We start from the raw sequence: 19,389 nt of genomic DNA, 5'->3' as shown, positions 1-19,389 counted from the left end.
GCTTATGCGTTACATGTCCTGTATGTTACAAAGATTTGCTTGAAGCTCGAGACTTAACAACCATAACACAGAAGGACTTTTGTACAAAGCTTGAAGAGTTAGTCCTTGGCCTTCAGCCAGGAATAAAGAATGCTTGCCCTTGTGCCATTTTGTCCTGTGCTGCTCCACTGCTGGCAGCAGTTCTGCTTCAGTGTAATTGTTGGCACCGAAGCTGAGCTGAGCGCTGAATGGCCTCTTCCTGCAAGAAAGCAGGGGTGCAGAGGTCTGAGACTGCTTCAAAACTCCGTATTGATCAGCTGTAATAGAGGACTCTGTTATGAGAACTCTTCATATCAGAGCCAAGCAAATTGACTACGGCGATGCAGTAGTAAAGTACTAAAAAAAGCCATAAAGAGTGTGAAGTAATTTTCAGTTTTTCCACAGGATAATGGAGAGGCTAAAAGAATGCGAGAACAAACAGCTCCTTCTGGGACAGTCACTGATTTGGCTATCTGTCTGTGGCTGTTAATCTCTCCTTCCTATCTGTGCTAAGTAGTAGTTGAGTTTTTCAGTCGCGTCTGGACTGAACACAGGGCATAGTCGCAGCTTTAAGTGACAAAGTTTTGTTTTTTGTTTTGTTTTGTTTTTTAATTGTTTGCAAAGGCTTGATTACTCTTTCTTATTCTTGCTTACTGTTCTTTAAAAAAAATACTTTACTTTCCCATTTCATTGAGGCAGATTTGGAAGTCAAACCAGAAACTTCAGACTCTACTACGATGGAAAGCACTTTGTTGGGGAGAAACGTTTTGAGTCCATCCATGACCTGGTGACAGATGGATTGATTACTCTGTATATTGAAACCAAGGCAGCAGAATACATTGCCAAGATGACAATAAATCCAATTTATGAACACATAGGATATACAACTTTAAACAGAGAGCCAGCACACAAAAAACATATGCCAACCCTGAGAGATGCACATGATGGCAAAGAGTCTACAGGAGAGGATGAGGTAGCAGAAAAGAGGGTAAGCAATTGTTAACCCACACTCTTTTTTTTTAATAGACTTTTTTATTTTGTAATTTTTTCCCCTCCCCCAAGTCCTAAAAGTATCTGCAGAGAATTAGTCTACATAATTATTTTCAGTATTGCATTAATAGTAATATTTTAAATTGTTGTAGTGTTTTTTTATGGTACTTGTGCATATTGCAAATTTCTCATTCAGAGATTTGTTATTTATCATTGTAAGGTTCCTTTCTTCATTTTTTTTCACAATTATAGATGTTGCCATTAAGTCCTTTATGTCAAATAGGCTATTTTGTCTTAAAACTGTTTACAGTGTCTAAAACAAGTGCCTGTTGGTCAAAAAATAATATTAATATATTCTCTATTCCCCAAACAAAATGCATTCCATAATCTCTTCAGAAGTCTGCATACAATGACAGTAAAGTTGTCCACATTATAAATAAGCCTGTTCATTAAGATGATAAAATGTTAAAACATTTCACTTGGCTAAGTTCAGCCTGTCAGAAGCTGACAGAGCTATTTTTGGCCTCAGCCTGACTTATGAAGAAGGATTGCTCTCTTCAGAGAGTTGCGTTATCAGCTGAGAACTGACTGCGTCCTGGATTAAAAGAGAAAAACGAACAACAAAGAAATCTTAGAACCAGTGACAACAGGAATATTGAAGGAGGTTGGGAAAATATCAGGCAGACAAAACAGCTGCCTGAACATTTATTCATGTGATAGAGACTAAGCTTAAAGAAAGCAGTGTAAATTCTGTCATGTTAAACTAATTACTTTGTTTATTGAAAAGCCAGCATGTAAAAGTCTTTTTAAAGTGCATTCTTACATAATCTCACATGTGAATGCATGTATAGTGCTCTGATACGCTCCCCTACCTCACTAACGTCACAGTGATGACAGGAGTATCTAACAGGCTTATATTGCTTACAAGAAATACTAACCTCCGTTTGGATCATTTGTTTGTTTTTCCAGTCAGAGATATGTCTGTGATCTGAGTTTGTCTTGAGGGGAAGGAAGGGTCTCACTGATGTTTCCCAACATAGACGACTGCCATAAAGAAACTAAACTCCCTACGGAGTCCACAGAGAGGGGAAGGTCGTAGCTTTGGTCCTTCAAATCCTTCTCCAGCAGATTCTGGAGCATCAGACCTGCACTGAATTTGCTGAGAGATGAAACACCCAAGTAGCCTAAAGTATGAATCTTCGTTGTTTGTCCTCCTGCGATCAGACCATGTAAGAAAAGAAATATTGGCGGTCATGCTGGTGCTAGCTGACCACATGAAATATTCAATTTGTTGCCTGTTAAGTACTCGTGGTAGAGGTGTGACAGTTCCTGGCAGCCGCTGACTTGCAGCATGCTGTTTCAAAAGGATTTCTTTGCTTGTCATCAGGGAGGGTTCATTGCAATGCAAAGCCTGGGTAAAAATCTTCTGTAAGAGTTCTGTAAGTCACCACTTCGGGTTTGTTTGGTAGAATTAACTCTCACTGCATTTGGTAGCTTTTGAGTGATGACACAACCGTTCCGTCACATTTTTTTAGACTAATGAGTAAGTTTTCTTAGTAAAGGGATTTTGATGATGATTATTGAAGGACATTGGGTATTTCTTCTGTAGAATACATGGTGTTATGTCAGACTCAAGGTATGAAATGTCAACAAAGTATACAAATAGTTTTGAAGCATGTTTCATTAAATAGCTCAAGAACTATTAAGTATCTCTAACAGGCTGAAATTGTAGATGAAAACTCTTCACAGAGATTAGCTGTGTAATTGCAACATCCCACACTGTTTGGAAGTTATAAGCAATTCAAGTTGCCTCATCTGCAACATAGCTGAACTGCAGTGGTGTTTACTGGCCTGAAGCCCAGCTTTTGAATCTTTTCCCTGTATTTATCTTGGAACCCTATTGATGTGGACACAGTGGGGCACACAGACATCACAGTTCACTTAAATGTGGAGATTTCAATTTAAATTAAAGTCATCACCAGCTGAGATAACTACCCTTGGCTACACAGGGAAGGCACAGTGAGGCCTTTTTGCTGTGGGGTGGTGCAGAGGTCACATCTTTGCAGCCTTTACACCTCTCAGCACCTTTTCTGGACGATGACACGGAGAGTCCTGAGTGTCACCTCACCCAGCAAATCCCGTGACCAGCACCTGGTCCTAGCAGCAACCTCAGCACTTTGAATGAGTCCCAGGGTCCAGCTAAGGCTCGCCAAATCCTTCCTCCCTCCTCTGTAAGGCATAGGAAATGGGGAGGGGGGAAAATGTGGTGATGGCTTTGCCAGGTACTTCATGGAGGGTGCACCATAGTGGTGGGGAGAGACCTCGGAGGGCTCTCCCAAGCGCTCCTGTCACTCTCCAGGGGGCTTGGCTACTTGCACACCCACCAAAGCTGCCCCCTCGACAAGCTGGGAGAGCTGCTTCGGGTTCAGAGGGGTGAATGCGAGTGTGGCAGGCTGGTGGGCTGTGAGCCCTGAGGCAGAATCACAGCTGGTGCGACTTTCCCAGTCTCAGTTAATTTTATACAAAACACTAAAATCACGAGGTGGATATTTGCATGACATAATTTGCATTTAAAGCAAGAGTCCAATACTGTATGGCAGGAAATAGTTGTCTTGACTTTTTTAAAAGCCTCCCTACTATAAAAAGGTAACAGGCTAGCAGCAAGGATGCAGTTAAACAGAATACCAGAATACCTCTTTATTGATAAAATTATAAATAACATAAGAAAAAGGTATATATCCTCTACTAAGTTGCTTGGAAGGTCATTATACCCTTCTTGTGTGGGCTGCTGCTTCTTATTGATATTTACATGAAAACTTGAATTTATAATCACACACTACTTACCTTATTATGAACAGCATTTGAATAATGTAACCAAGGTGTAAGAAAGCTTTCTTGTAGGACATTGATAAATAGATCAAGTATTTTTTCTTTGTCTCTGGTTGGAGGGATGGAAGAGTAATTCCTGTTGTCCAATATGAAGTGAATATCACTGAATCGATGTTGACAAGTCTAACAAAGAATACAAAGAAAATTGTCCAAAATCCATCAAGGAAAAATCCACCCTTGTTCTATCATCCAAATAGCAAAACCTGTGTGCTACAATGTTAGCTCAGGGATGATGATGAGAAAGAACATTTCTGCAAGGTACAGTATTTGTCAATTAATGCCTCTTTACCAGTTTTATACTGTAGTCAGGGAGATTTTCCCTAATTTTTCACTGTACGTTCCTCCTCTATAAACAGGGGAAACAGTCTGGGTCTTGGGCATAGGTCACCTGTGCCAAAATACATTCCCAGATTTGCAGGAATGGATGTTCAGATTCAAATCCAAGCTTTGTGAGTGTTCCCCAGTCCTGTGTGAGTGGTATATAAAAGATAAATCCTTCAGAAGAAGGAAAGGAGAGACACACAGGCGCTGACTGGGGAACAGCTGGTGGGAATGTAATTTCACTTCCTGACATAAAATCAAGTAGAGGAAATTGGGCAGCCAGAGAACACACCTCCAGCTTGAGGATGAAATATTAAAGAGCACTTCTCCTAGCCTTGAATTTGGTATGGGGCTGTGGCAGCATTTGCCACTAATGTATGTTGGATGCCTCCTGGCATGCACTAATACTACTTTTCAGCTATTAATCCATAGTAGAAGAATTTATTGTATGTTGGGTGACTTGTCATGTGCAATACATTTAAAAAAAGCCTTAGTAAAGGGGAAGGATTATAGACCGCAAAAGATGAAAAGATGAAAATTACACAATTTTTAGATGAGGGCTGTAGGACACAAGTCACAATACTCGTAAGTACTTAGTCCTGCAAAAGACCATATTGTGGTGTGATTTAAGATGCAGTTTTTAATAGGAAAAAACATGACAATATATTCCACTACCCAGCATGAGCTTCACTGGTTATGAGAAGGATTTTGACTGCTTACCTTGTACAAGTATATATTAAAAATAAAATAAAAATCACTGCTTAATGATTTATGATTTCCATAAGCTATGAAAGAATTATATAGTCAGAGATAACTGGAGGAGTAAAGATTGAAAACAGGAGAGAGCTTGTCATGCTCCAATGCCCTGAATAGATATTTTAGCTGCTGTGCTAAAAAGGTAATGCTGGTTCCCAAAACAGTCTGCAGATTGTTCAGAACTCAATTGTGCAGCCATCGTGGTCTGTGTGTTAAGAGAGAGGCCTGAGATTCGTTTGAAAGGGAGCTTCCCATGTGGATTCAGTCTGTATGGCCTAATGTGGAGGTGGAAATAATACCCACTATCACAAGATTTACTATTCCTCCCGTGCCTTGAATACTGATGGATCTCTGAACGTTTTCCTCTCTCAAAGGTAATTATGGCCTTGGAGGAGATGACTTGATTCAATTAAATACCTTATAAAAATGGTAGCTCTAGAAAATTAATAAATATCTAGATATATATGTCAAAGCCCTTCATGAAAGCCCTGCAAAACATGAAATTATTTTTTTTCATTTTGACATGCTTTTGAGATATTAATGTAAGAAGGTGTATGAGTGATTTATCCAAGATTTAACATCTGTTATAAGAAAACAAAATGATCAGTTATGAGCTGTCCTGTCTTTCAGAATGAAATGCTGAGGTTAATGTTAGGATAGCGACTGAATCACATTTATTCTTGTTTACATTGGTGACAAGTGCTATTTCTTCAAGAAACTGCAGTAACAGCAAATCAATTAAAACCCCCTTCTAGACTGTACTACATTCAGTTCAATTCCCAAAGATGGAAAGAACTGAGAAGAGGTTTGTGCAGCAGTCATCCAACAAAAGCACCCTTTTGTTCTATTTTTAATGGTCTGAGTGGTGATACCATTTTTCCTCCGTGGTAATGAAGGCTGATTATCTGCAACTCTGTTCAAGGAGATTTGGAAATGTAAATCTGTGTCATTTTAGTAGGAAACATGCTTTTAAGCCTGCCTCCAAAGATAATCCAGAGCACAAAGTTAATTGCAATTTCTGTGTACATTTGTAATGGATTCATACCAGCTTCCACACTGAAAATCAAGGGTCACAGTTATGGATGTTCCCAGAGGGACCAGTCTCACTTCCCAACCTTGAGCTGATACTGATACTTTCTTTAAGGACACTAATACTTTTCTATTCTTGTTCTCAGTGAAATACATCAGTGAGATCTGCTCAAAATCTTCTTTCGCCAAGACTTGTTTTATCTTCAGGGAAAGGATATCAAAAAATGTAGCCAAGAAAGTTACGAGTAGTCTGTTGTAAAATCGTAATCCCTCTTAGCAAGGTCTGTGATGGAGGAAGACAGCTTTGAATGTGATCCAGCACCCAGTAATGCCAACACGGGGAGCAGTAAGGACTGGAAAGAAGACAGGGTCTTAATGGTCAGAGAGGAAAGTGTGCTTTGGGAGTGAATAAATCTTGACTCTGGAGGCTGTTTGAAATATTTCCACTTCATCAAATTAACTTATTTTTTTCAGAAAAGATGGGTGTGTAAGGTGTAAAACTCTAGACAAGCCGTGTCTAGAACAAGGATAGTGACAAAGCAATAATGCTGTTAAACGTACTGCTTATAAATGTTTACCTTGAAGTACATTTAAAGACACACGAGGCTGAGCACTGAAGACTCCCAGGGGTTAACTTGAGGAGATTGTCAACTCTTTTCTCACAAATGTTCCTTCCCAGTCCCTGCGCGGGTGTCCATGACAATCACTCTGTAAGTTTAATGTAATTTATAAATAAAACATAACTCTGTGGAAGGCAAAAACTTCTATTTATTTCTTCTGGGCTTAGCCCATCTTTCAGCAGGCGCTTCAAAGCACAGACAATTTTGTCAATACCAAGGAAGTTAACAGAATGAAGGACGAGTCTGCTTTTTAGGCGGCTGCTGCAGCATGTCGGCAACACTGTGCTCCGCAGAGGGGTTGCCTCAGTCTTCCTCGTCTTCTCCTCTGTGCGTTGGCATTTCTGGCAGTACGGACCTGCTGCTGTATCACATACGCCATTATACGTGGCACAAGCAGCTCAACATTAGACTGCAAGTGCTTATGGTATCTTTGTAAGCACGTTCGTTTTTAGCCTAACTATATGTTTATTAAGACCTGAGAAAGGCAAGCTAATTGCATGTGCTGTCCAGTGTGCAAAAATCAGCACAAAGAGGATTATTTTCTACAAACTGTGGAGTGTTTTTTCCTCTCACAGTCGCTGAGTAACCTAAAGCCTTATTTATGTTCAGTGTGGCAGTAAAATTGATATACTAAAAAAGATTATATAAACTGATCTTGTTTTAAGATTCAGAGCTTCCAAATGAAGCATAAACTTTGCTAATTGTATCCCCAGGTCACAGAATATCTAACTTCTCTTTTCAGTGCCTCGTGATTGCAGAGGGTAAACTAGCAAGCCAGACTTTTCAAGGGTCTCGAGCTGGACCCGTGTCTCAGCTCCAGTGCTAAACATGGTTCCCTGGCTCTCCTGGTTTTCCAGAGCAAACCCTTTCTTCTTCTCCCCTTGCCAGTACAGTCAGTGTTCAGCTGTGCCCTATTAGCCCCTGTGCTTTACAAAAGGCATCCCAGCTGATTCCAGTTAACCTCACAGGACCTCACCTGGCTGGCTCTGTGTGGGCCTGTGCTGCCAAAGAACGTTCATTTAATGCCCACACAATAATGCGGGGGATTACTGTGGAGTGAAAGTCATACGCCAGTGCTGGTAGCCTGACTGCATACTGCTGGTCTAGTATGATGAAGTTAAAAATAAATAAGGCTGCACAAATCTCAGAAAGTGAAGAGTGGTCTGGGTCCGGTTGTGTTTCAAATGCACACAGCACGTCTCCTGTCGTGTTACTGTGCTGCAGAGATGTTTGCTACCATTTTGTGGGTACGCACAGCTGAGGATCAGCATCCCACCTCAGCCGTGCTTCGTAGGTGCAAGTCATCTGACTGCCTGCTGAGAAGACTTTCCACGTTACCTTCTGCCTTGTCACTGAAGTGTGGCTTTTTCATGGTCTGGCAATGAGATTTATACACAGAGGTGGAGTCCTTGTCAAGCCCCGTGTTTAATTACAGCGAGGTGGCCATCTGCCCTGTGAAATCAGGGGGCCAGTCCCTCAGGCTCACAGACCAGGCCCTCAGCAAAGGCATGGGGAGTAATGGCACTCAGTGCGTGTCCCGTGCCTGTTCAAGCCTTTGTAAAATTAATACTGAACAAATTTGTTAAAAAGGCTGTAAAGCAGTATGGTTGCTGTGCAATTAAGCCTGAAGAATACTGGCTGTGTTGTTACTGATAAAGTGAAGCCATTAGCAAAGAACAAGGTGCTGTTCTTTTTCTGCGTTTCTCAGCGTTGTGAGAGGTAAGGCTGTGTGAAGCCCTCGCTGGTAAAATGTGGTTCTTTCCAGGGTCGCTGATGTTTGATGGTTTGGATCTGGTTACGTTTTAATGCCTTCTAAAAAGTAGCATCTAGCCTTAGCTTCTCTTTTGTTTACTGACAGAAATTTCCTTCCTTTTCCATTGGCGTAGCCCAGCAGAGGGAGGAAGGAACATCCCTCAGCTCATGAAGAGCCAGATAGGATGGCTTGGTCTGGGCCTTCTTCAGCGGGAGAGAGGTTTTCTGGTGGACCTCAGGGAGTGGGGCATGGAAATAGAGAGGTCCAGCTCAACTGATGAACAAGGTAGAGCTCATGGCTTCAGCCCTAAGAGGAGTAGGGCTGCGTCCCATCACTGTGGGCCTTACACTTGTGGCTTCCAAAAAGACTGCCTAGATGTATAGCAGGGAAACCCCTCATAAATTAAGGCCTTTTTTAATTTTTATTTTTTTAAATGTTCCCCTTGACTTTTTATGTGTTCTCACAACTTTTTTTCCAGTGGTCACAGAAAGGAGCTGGTGGATCTTTCTCAGAGCAGGCACATGATTGCTATTTATTGCTTATGCCACAAGCCTCCCGGGCGGTGAGGGACTGCAGTGGGTTGGTTGTTAGCTGGCAGCTCTGCCGTTTGTTGTTCTGTTTCCATAGCTGTGTGAGTTTGGGGTCTTTTTTTTAAACTCCTCCTCCCATCTGGCATCTCCTAATTATTTTCTATTACTAATCACTTCTACAGGAAACAGACTGGACTGTTGAATTAAGAGACCAATAAAAGGATAATTTTGTTATTTACAAGTTTCTTACCTCACTGAGACTTTATAATGTGACACTGTATAGCTGGTGATAATCACCTTGGGCTACGATTGTGTCTAATCTTATAAACTAGGCAGGGTCAGGTCTGGTCACTCATTGAATATGAGACTCCCAAGGCAGCGCCGGGGCTGCAGGAAGTGGTGTTAGTAGCACCTTTTGCTGTGAATTAGTATCCAAGGTGTCTTGTGTTTTATGCCCTCTGCAGTTCTGTGTAACCTGCATGACTCTGTGCCGAGGGTCTGATTACCGGGAATTTTCTCCACTTACCTCCATCCCTATTCAGTTAGGCATGCTGTCTGGGGATGTGGTTTACTTGTTGTTGTTTTTATTATTATTATTATATTTAGATGGCAAGGAGAAAACATTTTACATTTCAGTATTTATGTGTCAGTGTTTGTGTGATCACAAGTACATATACATATCAGGTGACTTCCGTACAAAGATTGAAAGGACGAGGAGCTGTGGAGGTCTGGTGTCACTCCCCGTTCGGTTGGATAGTCAGTCCCATGATAGGCAGCCACATCTGCTCCACTAATAATCGCCCATTCGTAAGTGGTTACCAAATCCATAAGACTGCTGAAGAGTGAAGTGCGTGTTTCAGAGGTGGTAGCAGAAAGAGAAGTAGTTAGAAGTATTTGGAAGCATTGGACTATGAAAGAAAAAAAAGAGCAGTCCTTTGTCTTGTGGTTAATGCTGCAGAAGTTGATCTGTTCCAACCCTTCTTTCTTTACTTCCAGTCTTCCACAAGAAAAAAGATGTTTTCAGATAAAATTCCTCATGCTTAGTTTTAGCCTCTAGCTGAATGTTTTTCTTTTCTGCTCTTCTTACTTTGTTCATATTCAGTTTTGTTGCTAAGCTCAAAAAACTGTGTGCTCTTATTGCTTCAAACCTGTCACACTAGTCATCAGTGAAGACATCAACTCTTGACAGTCTTGCAAATCTTCCTTAGATCATTAACTTTTAGAACATTAAACTTTTCCATATTTAACATTTTTTTGTGCATGGCATCAGCAGTTAGGAACAGTGTTGCTTCTGGCATTCACCATTACTACAGTCCTAATGTTTATGCAACAGGAGAACCATCAAGTTGGAAAATCTGACTCTTGTTGTTGCTCTGTCCTTTGTCATCTTAGCACTAGTATTCCTCACATCCATAGAAGTTCAAAGATAACTACAGGATGGTGTTTCTAACAGACCATATTATAATGCCCTTAGACTATCTTGTTTTACGTGGGGATTTTTATTGCATTTGTATAGAGCTAAAGCAGTTGGAATAGTTTGCCTAAGGAATATTAGAGCTAGTATCACGAAGTATAATGTCCTGTATTAAACCTTATTAAGCTATCTGAATTAGTACGTTTTCTTATGGCTTCCAATTTGTGAATTAGATTAGTAGTGCTGCTTAAAGGCAAGCAGTTTTTCCCGCTTCCTAAATGAGAGAAGAGGAGATGAATACTGTGAAAATATGGAAGGCTATTCCCAATCTCCATTCTGCATGTAATGGTAAAATACTTGAAAAGCTCTAGGCCTTATTTCATGTACCAAATAGCTTATTGCTTGAAGATTTCTGGTGATTTTGCATTGCTGGAAAAGTCTTGAAGCATTTACCAAAGTTAATATGATAGTGAATTACATTTGCATTCAGGCATTTCTGTGAATTGGCTGATGATTAGCCTAACAATGTGCTTAATGCAAATGCACAAAAATTGCGGGAAGTATCATGTGTTTTTATCTATCGCAGAGTTTGAAGCGTTCGGTCTCTTAAGTGACAGCTTCTCATTCACTCTAGCCTCCGAATCATTGCTAGCATTTGTCGCAGAGCTGCAGCCTGGTGCTTGGAAACCGCCAGCCACTTTTATCATACGCTGGTGTGCAAGGCAGGCTCTCTGCTCAGCAGGCTGGCAGTGCTGGGAGCTTACAGGCTAGCTTTTTGTGGGCCTTCTCTTGGGCTGTTCTTATCATTGAAAATACAAACGTTAGAAATCTTCTGAGCAGTGCCACTTAAAGTGGTAGTTTGAGGGTGGCAGTATAAAGAAAAAATGGCCCCTTAAGATGAGATGAAAAAAGGGACTAAGAAGTAAGCAGTTATACTGGATAAATATTTCATTGCCATTGTTAATAATTTAATTTCCTTGTCTATTGTCAATAACTGAATTTAAGAAATTGAAATATACCCCAGATTTAGTTGGTTTTTAAAGTTTAACATGCCCTATACTCAGAAGAGCCTCTGTCCAAAGATCATATGCCTCTGAAATCCCAACTGTCAGATCTTTGACATACTGAGAGGGACCTGGGAGCAGCGTATCTCAACTGAAAATAGAGATCAACTGACAATTATGTTGCAAAAAACTGCTGAGCTTGCTGAATAAAAAATAAAATAAAGCAGTCTGTCCTCTGTAACAGAAGTTGTATAACCTGTATCATGCTGATTCCTGCTTCTTCCCTAAAAGGTAACTAAGCTATGTAGCCCAAATTTATGATGGGGAGTTGCATTGCCAACCCCACTGTGAATCATTCAGAATGATTTTGACCATTTGAGACAATGTTTTTTTTGAATGCATCTCTCAAGTAAGAAATTTTAACAGCTATAACTTCCTATAGGAAACGGGATGCTTCCTACCCTTGCATGAAAATTTTCATGACAGAGGCATTAAAAAATGTTAATTAGGAAACTTAGAGGGAATAAATAGGAAAATGAACCGTATGTGGAAAAGGAGAAATGAGAAAATTGTAACACTGGTCAACAGGACGTAAAACAATTATTTTCTGAGAATCTAACCTGGGATTCAAAGATTTAATGAGTGGCAATACACCAATCATTTGACTTTGAGCCTTTTCAGAGTGTAATTCCACTACCAATTTCTCTCTGGTTTCATTCGTGGCAGGTTTCAAATCAGTCCTGATTTAAATAGTTATTTATGCAAAGAAACTGGGAGCCAACATGAGAGACTCGTGAAGGATGATCAGCCTTCCTCATTTTCTCCTTCTGCCTAATTACATCGCGTAAAATTAAAGTAGACCCTGACCCACTGCAATGGTGCAGCTCTGCCCACGGACACACGTGCACCTAGAATATTGTTGATAGGGGTCTGCCAGAAGTGCTAATTGGCACTTAGGATTACCACGTTTTGTAATTTTTCTACAGTAAGGTGGTCCATAAGTAGGTTTGTAGCACTGTAAATTTTGTATGAATGTTTCCTTTGAATGTCACAACTCTGCTATTCTTTCAGAGTAAAAGATGTTTTCACCTTGATTTGTTGAGCTGAATAAAGTGTTAATTAAAGAAAGATTGGGACGCTTTGCACTTGCAGTCTTATTTTTGCTAAATAAGTATGATTATGGTGTGGAAGTATGTTGAAGAAAGAAAGTGTGATAGCACATGTATCATAGCAACATAGCTTATTCAGGAAGAAGTGGATGAATTGAAAATAGAGGATGTGCCAGAGGAACAGGTGTGGTCTGAAATACAAAGAGTGTTTAGAAATTAATGAGCTGCAGTTTTTAATTACAACATATATTGAATTATTCCAAATTGAATTACTGTGTAGAATTAAAAACAAACAAACAAAAAAAACTAATATTTGATGCATTAGACTGTCAGAGAAAACTAATGTGAAATGAATATTACACATCAGGTAAGAAAATGTTACAGACAAAAAGAAATTTCCATCCTGCTTGCCTCTGTCATACCAGTATCCAAGGCTCATATTCCATGAGAAATAAATTAAAAAACCCTATAAATATAATAGAAGGACCTTGTGGATTTCATGATTATCCCTAAAGGTATGAATTTTCAGATACAAAAAGATAAAACGATTTATTTTGAAACCTACTTTTAACAATATGATTTCAAATGGGTACGAAAAAGGAAGTGTAGTAAATTATTTATTTCATAAAGTTTAGCCACCATCAACATTCCCTTGCTAGGAGACAGGTAAGGTCCCACATCAAAGGGTTTGATTAAGCTTCTTATGTGTCTTCTCTCTCTCTCAGTTTGAGGAAAACCTTATAACAGTCTATGTCAGATAAGAAATAAACCAACTGTAGCTTCAGAAGATTAGTCTAACAGCCTGTTTTTCCTTATGATACATAAATGTAGTATATTAGTAGCAAAAAGCATTTGCCATAAGAGTAACATTTATGCAGCTGCCAATTTGCATTACATTTTGACTGTGATCACTCTTAGAGAGCACATTGTCTCGGAGCATTAGTAAATGACTTTGAAGTTCTTTTTGCAGTAAAAAGTGCCACAAGTCAAGAGATTTTTGCTGGAGTGAAGCCTCGCTGCAGGAAACATCTTGGTCACAAAGGCGCACACAGCTCCCTGTAGGCCAGCGAGGAGCCACAAGCCGACCTCTTTGCTCCATCAAGTCCTTTCCCCACAGGTCTCATAGCTGCAAGATGTACTGCGTGCTCTAGCCCTATCTAGCAGTGCCTGTTGGTGTACAGGTAGGCTGAAACCCCGCGAGTAGTCCTCGCAGTTGCTCTGCTTCTGCCTTTTCCCTGGAGAGGAGCACCTGATGCTGGCGGCTGCCTTATTCCACTTTACCACCTCCCTGGCCCAGGCTTCTGACAGGATAGGATGGACCACAACCAGATCTGTGAAGGACGGAAGGGTAGATGGAAGGGATTGAAAGCAAATCTGAAAAGGAGAGACTTCATCTGTAGGATTTCCTGGAGACAAATTATTCTGTTTCTTGATGCTTCCTCTCCTTGCTCATGCAGTCTTACATGCTCTCCATGATGCTGCCAGCCTCCTGGGGCAGCAGGGAGATGGTATCTTCTGTGCTCTATGTGCCCTTGCTCCCCTTCTGTACTTTCTTAGTTTTCCTGGGGTCAATCCCCTTTTAATTCTGCTTGTTTTCTTGAGGAAAGAAAGAGGCGGTGGCAGTGAGCTGTGGCAGAGCAAGGAGAGAGAGGGTTGTTGAGGCAGGTTTCTCATTTCTCATGCTCAGTGGGAGCTTGCTGTCACGAGGACCCTGTTTCCTCACCTCGGTGAGAGTCAGGAATGAAAAGATCTTGTTTCTTGGCTTTCTGGAGAGCTTTTGTCACGGTGTTTGATTGACATGTCCTGCCTCAGTGTCCCATACTGTGGTAGCTGCTGTGCTTTTGTCATGCAGGCCTCTCTTGGCCCTCCAAGCAGGCTGGTGGTCTCTGGCTTTACAGGAAGAGCTGCAGCAGTTGATGACTTTAGCAGATGCGGTTGGGGCAGTGGGGATGGTGTTTGCAGGAAGAGCTCTGGAGCTTCAGCTAGTTCAAGGCAAAGCAGGAGCCCCAGGAGGAGGGGAGGGCTGGTCAGTCCATCTCACCCACAACACAACCTGTCAGGAATCATAGTACTATTTCTACAACGTACCTAAAGTTGTGGCTAGTGCTTGCAAAACCCAGCTTTGCATTGTTATTCATTGCAGCACCCATGTCCCTGCCTGTGCACATTCACACGGGTCCACATGCACCCCTGTAGTGCTGAGTGACATCAATTTTGGACATATTCAACTTAGTGCCCTGGGGATATTTATATCTGCTGAGTATGAAGAAGATCCCTGGTCTTAGCCCTCCTGCTTCAGTGGACACCAGGTCTGGTTACTGACCTTGCTAAATGTGAAGTTTTGGGATGTTATCAATGTCCTCCAGAACCAGAACAAAAGCTGAGCTTGTTCCTGAAGGTACTCTGAGTTGTTCTTTATTTGTACCATTGATAGATCATATATACCAAAATAGGTGTGTGATTTTCCCTAGGAAAAGAAATGTGCTGTGTTTGCCACTGAGAAGTGTCTTGCTTGTGTCGCTATCCAGAACAACAACGTTCGTTGTTTTGTCTTGTCAGTTACTGAGAGATAAATGGTCACAGCAGCACTTCTTGCCGGTACATAGTGTCAGCGTATCGTTTCCAGAAGGCCCACGTTGGTAGCTGTGGGAAGCAGATCCACAGCCAGCTGGGACACCAGCGAGGAGTAGCCAGGCCAACCCAGGTCCGAATCAGGTAGTGGCCGGTCAGGGTAGGACTGAGGCTATGGCAAAAGAGTGGCTCTGTTGGCTTCCTCAGAGGTCTCTCCACTTGTTCAAGAGTTTGCTCGCTTGTTATGAAGACAAGGTCTTCAGGGAGTGTCTGGAAAGACATCAGTACAAACACAAAATCTTCGCAAATGATGCTGATGCACTCTGTGCTGCACAATACGGTACCAAGCTAATTCACTTTTTATGTGATAATTTCTATCAGCTTATCCATTGGGCAACTTTTGCCCCTAATTTAAACTTTAGATTTTTTTAAAACTATCATACTTTAAACCAAGCCAAAGATTTGTATGAATTTATTTAAGGTTCCAATTAAAATGTTTGTTTGTTTGTTTTAACTTTTCAAATAATTCTAGATATAAAAATGCTTTTTAACATTAACTGCTGTGGAAATAGTGTTTGCTTTTATCATCCAACATAATTTTTAAAATCATTAAAATCTAAAAAATAGCCATTTCTTTAGCTTTGCAGTAAGCATATTGGGGGAAAAGAATAGTCTGATTTAATTGGAAGCCAGTCCACTTGGAGAATTTTGTTATGAAAAATAGATTTTTTCAGCAATAGTTTTCCATTATTCAATTCTGTCGTAAACACAAACGCACCTGTGGGTAACTGAAAAGGGGGATGCATGTTGAACGAGGGTCTCCATTGGGCTGAGTGCTGTGTTGCAATTTTAAATGTCTCCAATTTTAAATAAAAAGGGAAATTTTGGGGCTTCCCTCCTCCCCCCGGTAATAATTCTGTAAAAGATATGACGGGGAACAATCCATGCAGCGTCCTCCCCCAACGAGGACTGTATTGAGGAAATTGGGCTCAGTTACACAACCTGACTGATTAGCTTTTGTAGGCTGTATATTGAGCCCATAAAATATGCTCATAAAGGGCTCAGCAAGGAAGGATTTTCTGCGCATATACATTTGGCTAGGTTAACTATACCCTGAAACAACACGACAAAATACACAGTGGCTGACTGCATAGAAAACCAGGCTCCGTTTTCAAATATGTTGCTCCTGGAGATGTGTACAATAGGCCATCGACGTTGATTTTTAAAAAATGCATGCAATATGACTGCTGGTTAATGCGGTTATTAAGATGCATTCCTTAGAGGGAAGAGATTGTATTGCATATAAAGCCTGAAACAATGAAGGCATGTGTAGTCATTGCAGCATGACAACGCCATATGAGAATGAAAAACCTGCGGTGTACTGCACGTGCATTTCCGAGACTGAAGGAAACATGAAACTGTGTTTGAGGGAGGAGCCAGGTGCTCATGAAACAAAACACTATATTAAGCTGGAAGTGCACATGGGGTTCAGGATGTCTGAACAAGCCTACCACGAGCATTTTAGGACTCGTGAGATTAACCCGATGCTTTAATCTTCAGTGGGTTTTGTTGTTTGTTTTTTGTTTTGTTTTTTCCCTAGAGTAATTTTAGTTTATTACTCAACAAATGGGAAAGGCATTGATTTGCCTTTTTAGAAAGATAATTTGTCTGATGTTGACTGAATTATATGACTGGATTAAACCTGCATAATGTGACTTTCAGAGAGTGACTAATTGGAATTTACTGCAAGCCATGGATGACTTTAAAATCAGTTCTGTGGAGTCTTCATAATAAGACTTACTGATTGTGAGGTTAGTACCATAAAATATGCATATATTATCCAAATAACACCGAGAACAAATAGTGCTCAAGAAAATAGCTGCTTCCACCGCATGTGAAGGAGTGCTTCATGGTGAAGAAAGGAAGGAGGTGTCAGTCACAGTAGGACCGCAGACTGAACCACTGTTATGGCTGAGGTTTTAGGACAAATGAGAACATTTGAAATAGCAGGTTATAGTCTTTGGGGTTTTTGTTTTGGTTTGGTTTGTTTTTGTTTTTTTCTTCCCTCCCTTTAGTCCATATGGACAATGTACAACCTCTAAACAGATGTCTTGGTTTAAAGGTTGACGTTTTGCTGGGCTTGGGTTTGTTTGTTTGATTTTTAAGTCACTAAAATATACAGGACTGAGAGGCTGTTGCAGTCGTGTGCTCTGCTGAGAGTATGCTTGGCTATTAATTTCAGTCATTCTGGTCTTGGTTTACCTCAACCCTGTGAAATCATGTCCTTAAATTAAATTTTAAAAAGTCCTCCAGTCCCCTTCCTCCTGTGGTCTGCCCAGTATACTGCTTCCTAAACATGCAAGGATTGCATGTCTGTCACAAACCAATTAAAAAGTAACATAAAATCAGGACTTTACTTTGAAAAGTGGAAGGGAGAAGACTTTCCTCCGTACGTTTCTTCCTCTTTTTCATCCCGTGTGTAATGGACAGTCTCTAATAATTGTCCCCATTAAGGCAGACTTCCGACAGAGCAAGCTCTGAAGACAGCTGCTGGAGAATGGAAGTGCTGGAGGAGCTGGTGGGTGGGCGTGCAGGAGCCACTGACAGAGGAGGTGTTGAATCAGGAGCCAGCCAAGGATGTAAGAAGAGCAGGGCTGGCAGGCTGGGAATGAGGACAGCATAGGGTGACCAGAGCCAACAAGAGCCTCAGAAGAGAATTGCATCCTGCAGGATTTGAGCTGAACCCACAGCTCCTTTATTTCTTGTGTGCTCTCAATGGTTTTGACTCACCTGTAGTGACTAGAGCACCTGGAGGACGGGGACTTGCTCCTTGCTATTTTAGTAACTCATCAACAGATAATCTAAAGATCTGAACCTGCCTGGGGAGCCAAATGGTGGCCAGCCAGGTGTGTACAACAAACGTTGTTTTCCCATTCTGCTTTCAGACCAAAGGAGGAGGGCTGTGTTAAGAGCATTGGCTTGCAACAGCAAACCTCCAAAGTTTGGAAATGGCAGAAGAATGATGTGTGCATTCCATGATTTTGTCATCTGAAGGCAGTTTTAGGATAGTGAATTTTAACTACAACACTAGTTTATGTTGGGGAAGTATATGTAAGAAATACATAACATTCTACTTTCCTATTTTTTCATTTAAAAAAAAAAAAAAAAGGTTTTTCAAAAACCTTTATGGTTTTAACTCTCTTTCAGTCTGGGTTTTTGGTGTGTACAAATACAGTACATATAGCAAGTGAAAAAGACTGTAAGTGTAGGTGTATCCGACAGTCCTTTATTTGTGTACAGCAGAAAATGCTTTCTCCTGAACAGTGGCAAACTGATTTATGTAAAACCAATAAGCAGTCCTTGTTAGATCACTCTAACACGAAGAGATGTTAGAATTAAAATTCATAATCTTATAACTACTTTTCAGATTATAACATGCTTTCATAATTACAGCCATGAGATATGACCTTTCCCTGTTGGGTAGTTTTGCTTTCCCTTTTATTGTCAATCTTAAGATTTAATTTTCCAGGATCCAGAGATCGGTTTCTACTAATGTGACTCTAAAGTGCAATTGAAAATAAATCATTTTTTCAGAATTAGGAAAAAGAAAGATGACAATTAAGGAATAAGCATGTCAAAAGAAGAAAAAAAAATGAAAGGAAAATTCAGAATGCTTTATCTTGCTTCTTAAGTGAAATTATACAGAAACTAATACGAGTTGATTCTGATAGTAAATGTACTCATGGAAATGGCTGGGTTATTTATTTCCAACAAATTAAATTTTCAAAGGGCTTATTTCGTAGTACCAAGTTTTGGTGATTTATTTTTTCCCTTTAAAAGAAGAGGAATTTGAGGTTCTAAGGAAGCATGCAACAAAAGCGCGTTTCCAAAACTCCACCATTTGCTTCCTGAGCCTGTTGTCACCTGAAACAGTTTGGAGAGGGCAGCTCCTCTGGGTCAGGTTTAGGTCTACCTTGTTCCACAAGGACTTCTCCCTGCTGTAGTCTTTGGGAATTAAACCATGAAGTGACTTCAGCTAGGAAGAAAGGACTGCATGAGCTTGGAGGCCTGCTTCCTCCTCCCATGTCCCTACTGTTTTCCCATGTCCACATAGACAAGATGGTCAGTTTTGAGGACCTCTTCCTGCTCAGCTCTTTTTTCTTCATTTCCTATTGCCACTTAGGCTTACCAGAAGGACGTGCAGGAAAACATGAGGGATGCGTAGGTACTCACCTGCAGCAGACATGAATGGTTAGAAGTGGGACAGGTAGAGTGAGGTAGATGCTGGAAAATGGTTTCTCAACAGGGTGGATCGAGCAGCCTCCTGTTTGTGGTGGGGCTGTGAAGTGAGCTGAAGTGAGCTGGGTACTCCTAAGGCCTGTGTA

At 40.8% G+C, this 19,389-nt stretch overlaps 1 protein-coding gene across 3 annotated transcripts in view; it reads left to right on the top strand.

Annotated features, from left to right (window-relative positions):
• CHN1 (chimerin 1) overlaps positions 1–19,389 on the top strand; it is a 91,067-nt gene that overhangs the window by 42,346 nt on the left and 29,332 nt on the right. For all 3 annotated transcript variants that reach the window (XM_035331095.1, XM_035331096.1, XM_035331098.1), the window contains one exon: positions 718–1,006. In XM_035331095.1, the coding sequence (XP_035186986.1) occupies positions 718–1,006 (289 nt within the window). The remainder of the gene's footprint in view (positions 1–717; positions 1,007–19,389) is intronic.

Source organism: Oxyura jamaicensis, chromosome 7, assembly GCF_011077185.1.
Source record: "Oxyura jamaicensis isolate SHBP4307 breed ruddy duck chromosome 7, BPBGC_Ojam_1.0, whole genome shotgun sequence".
NCBI classification, from domain to species: Eukaryota; Metazoa; Chordata; class Aves; order Anseriformes; family Anatidae; genus Oxyura; species Oxyura jamaicensis.
This window is presented reverse-complemented; position numbering and strand designations above follow the sequence as displayed.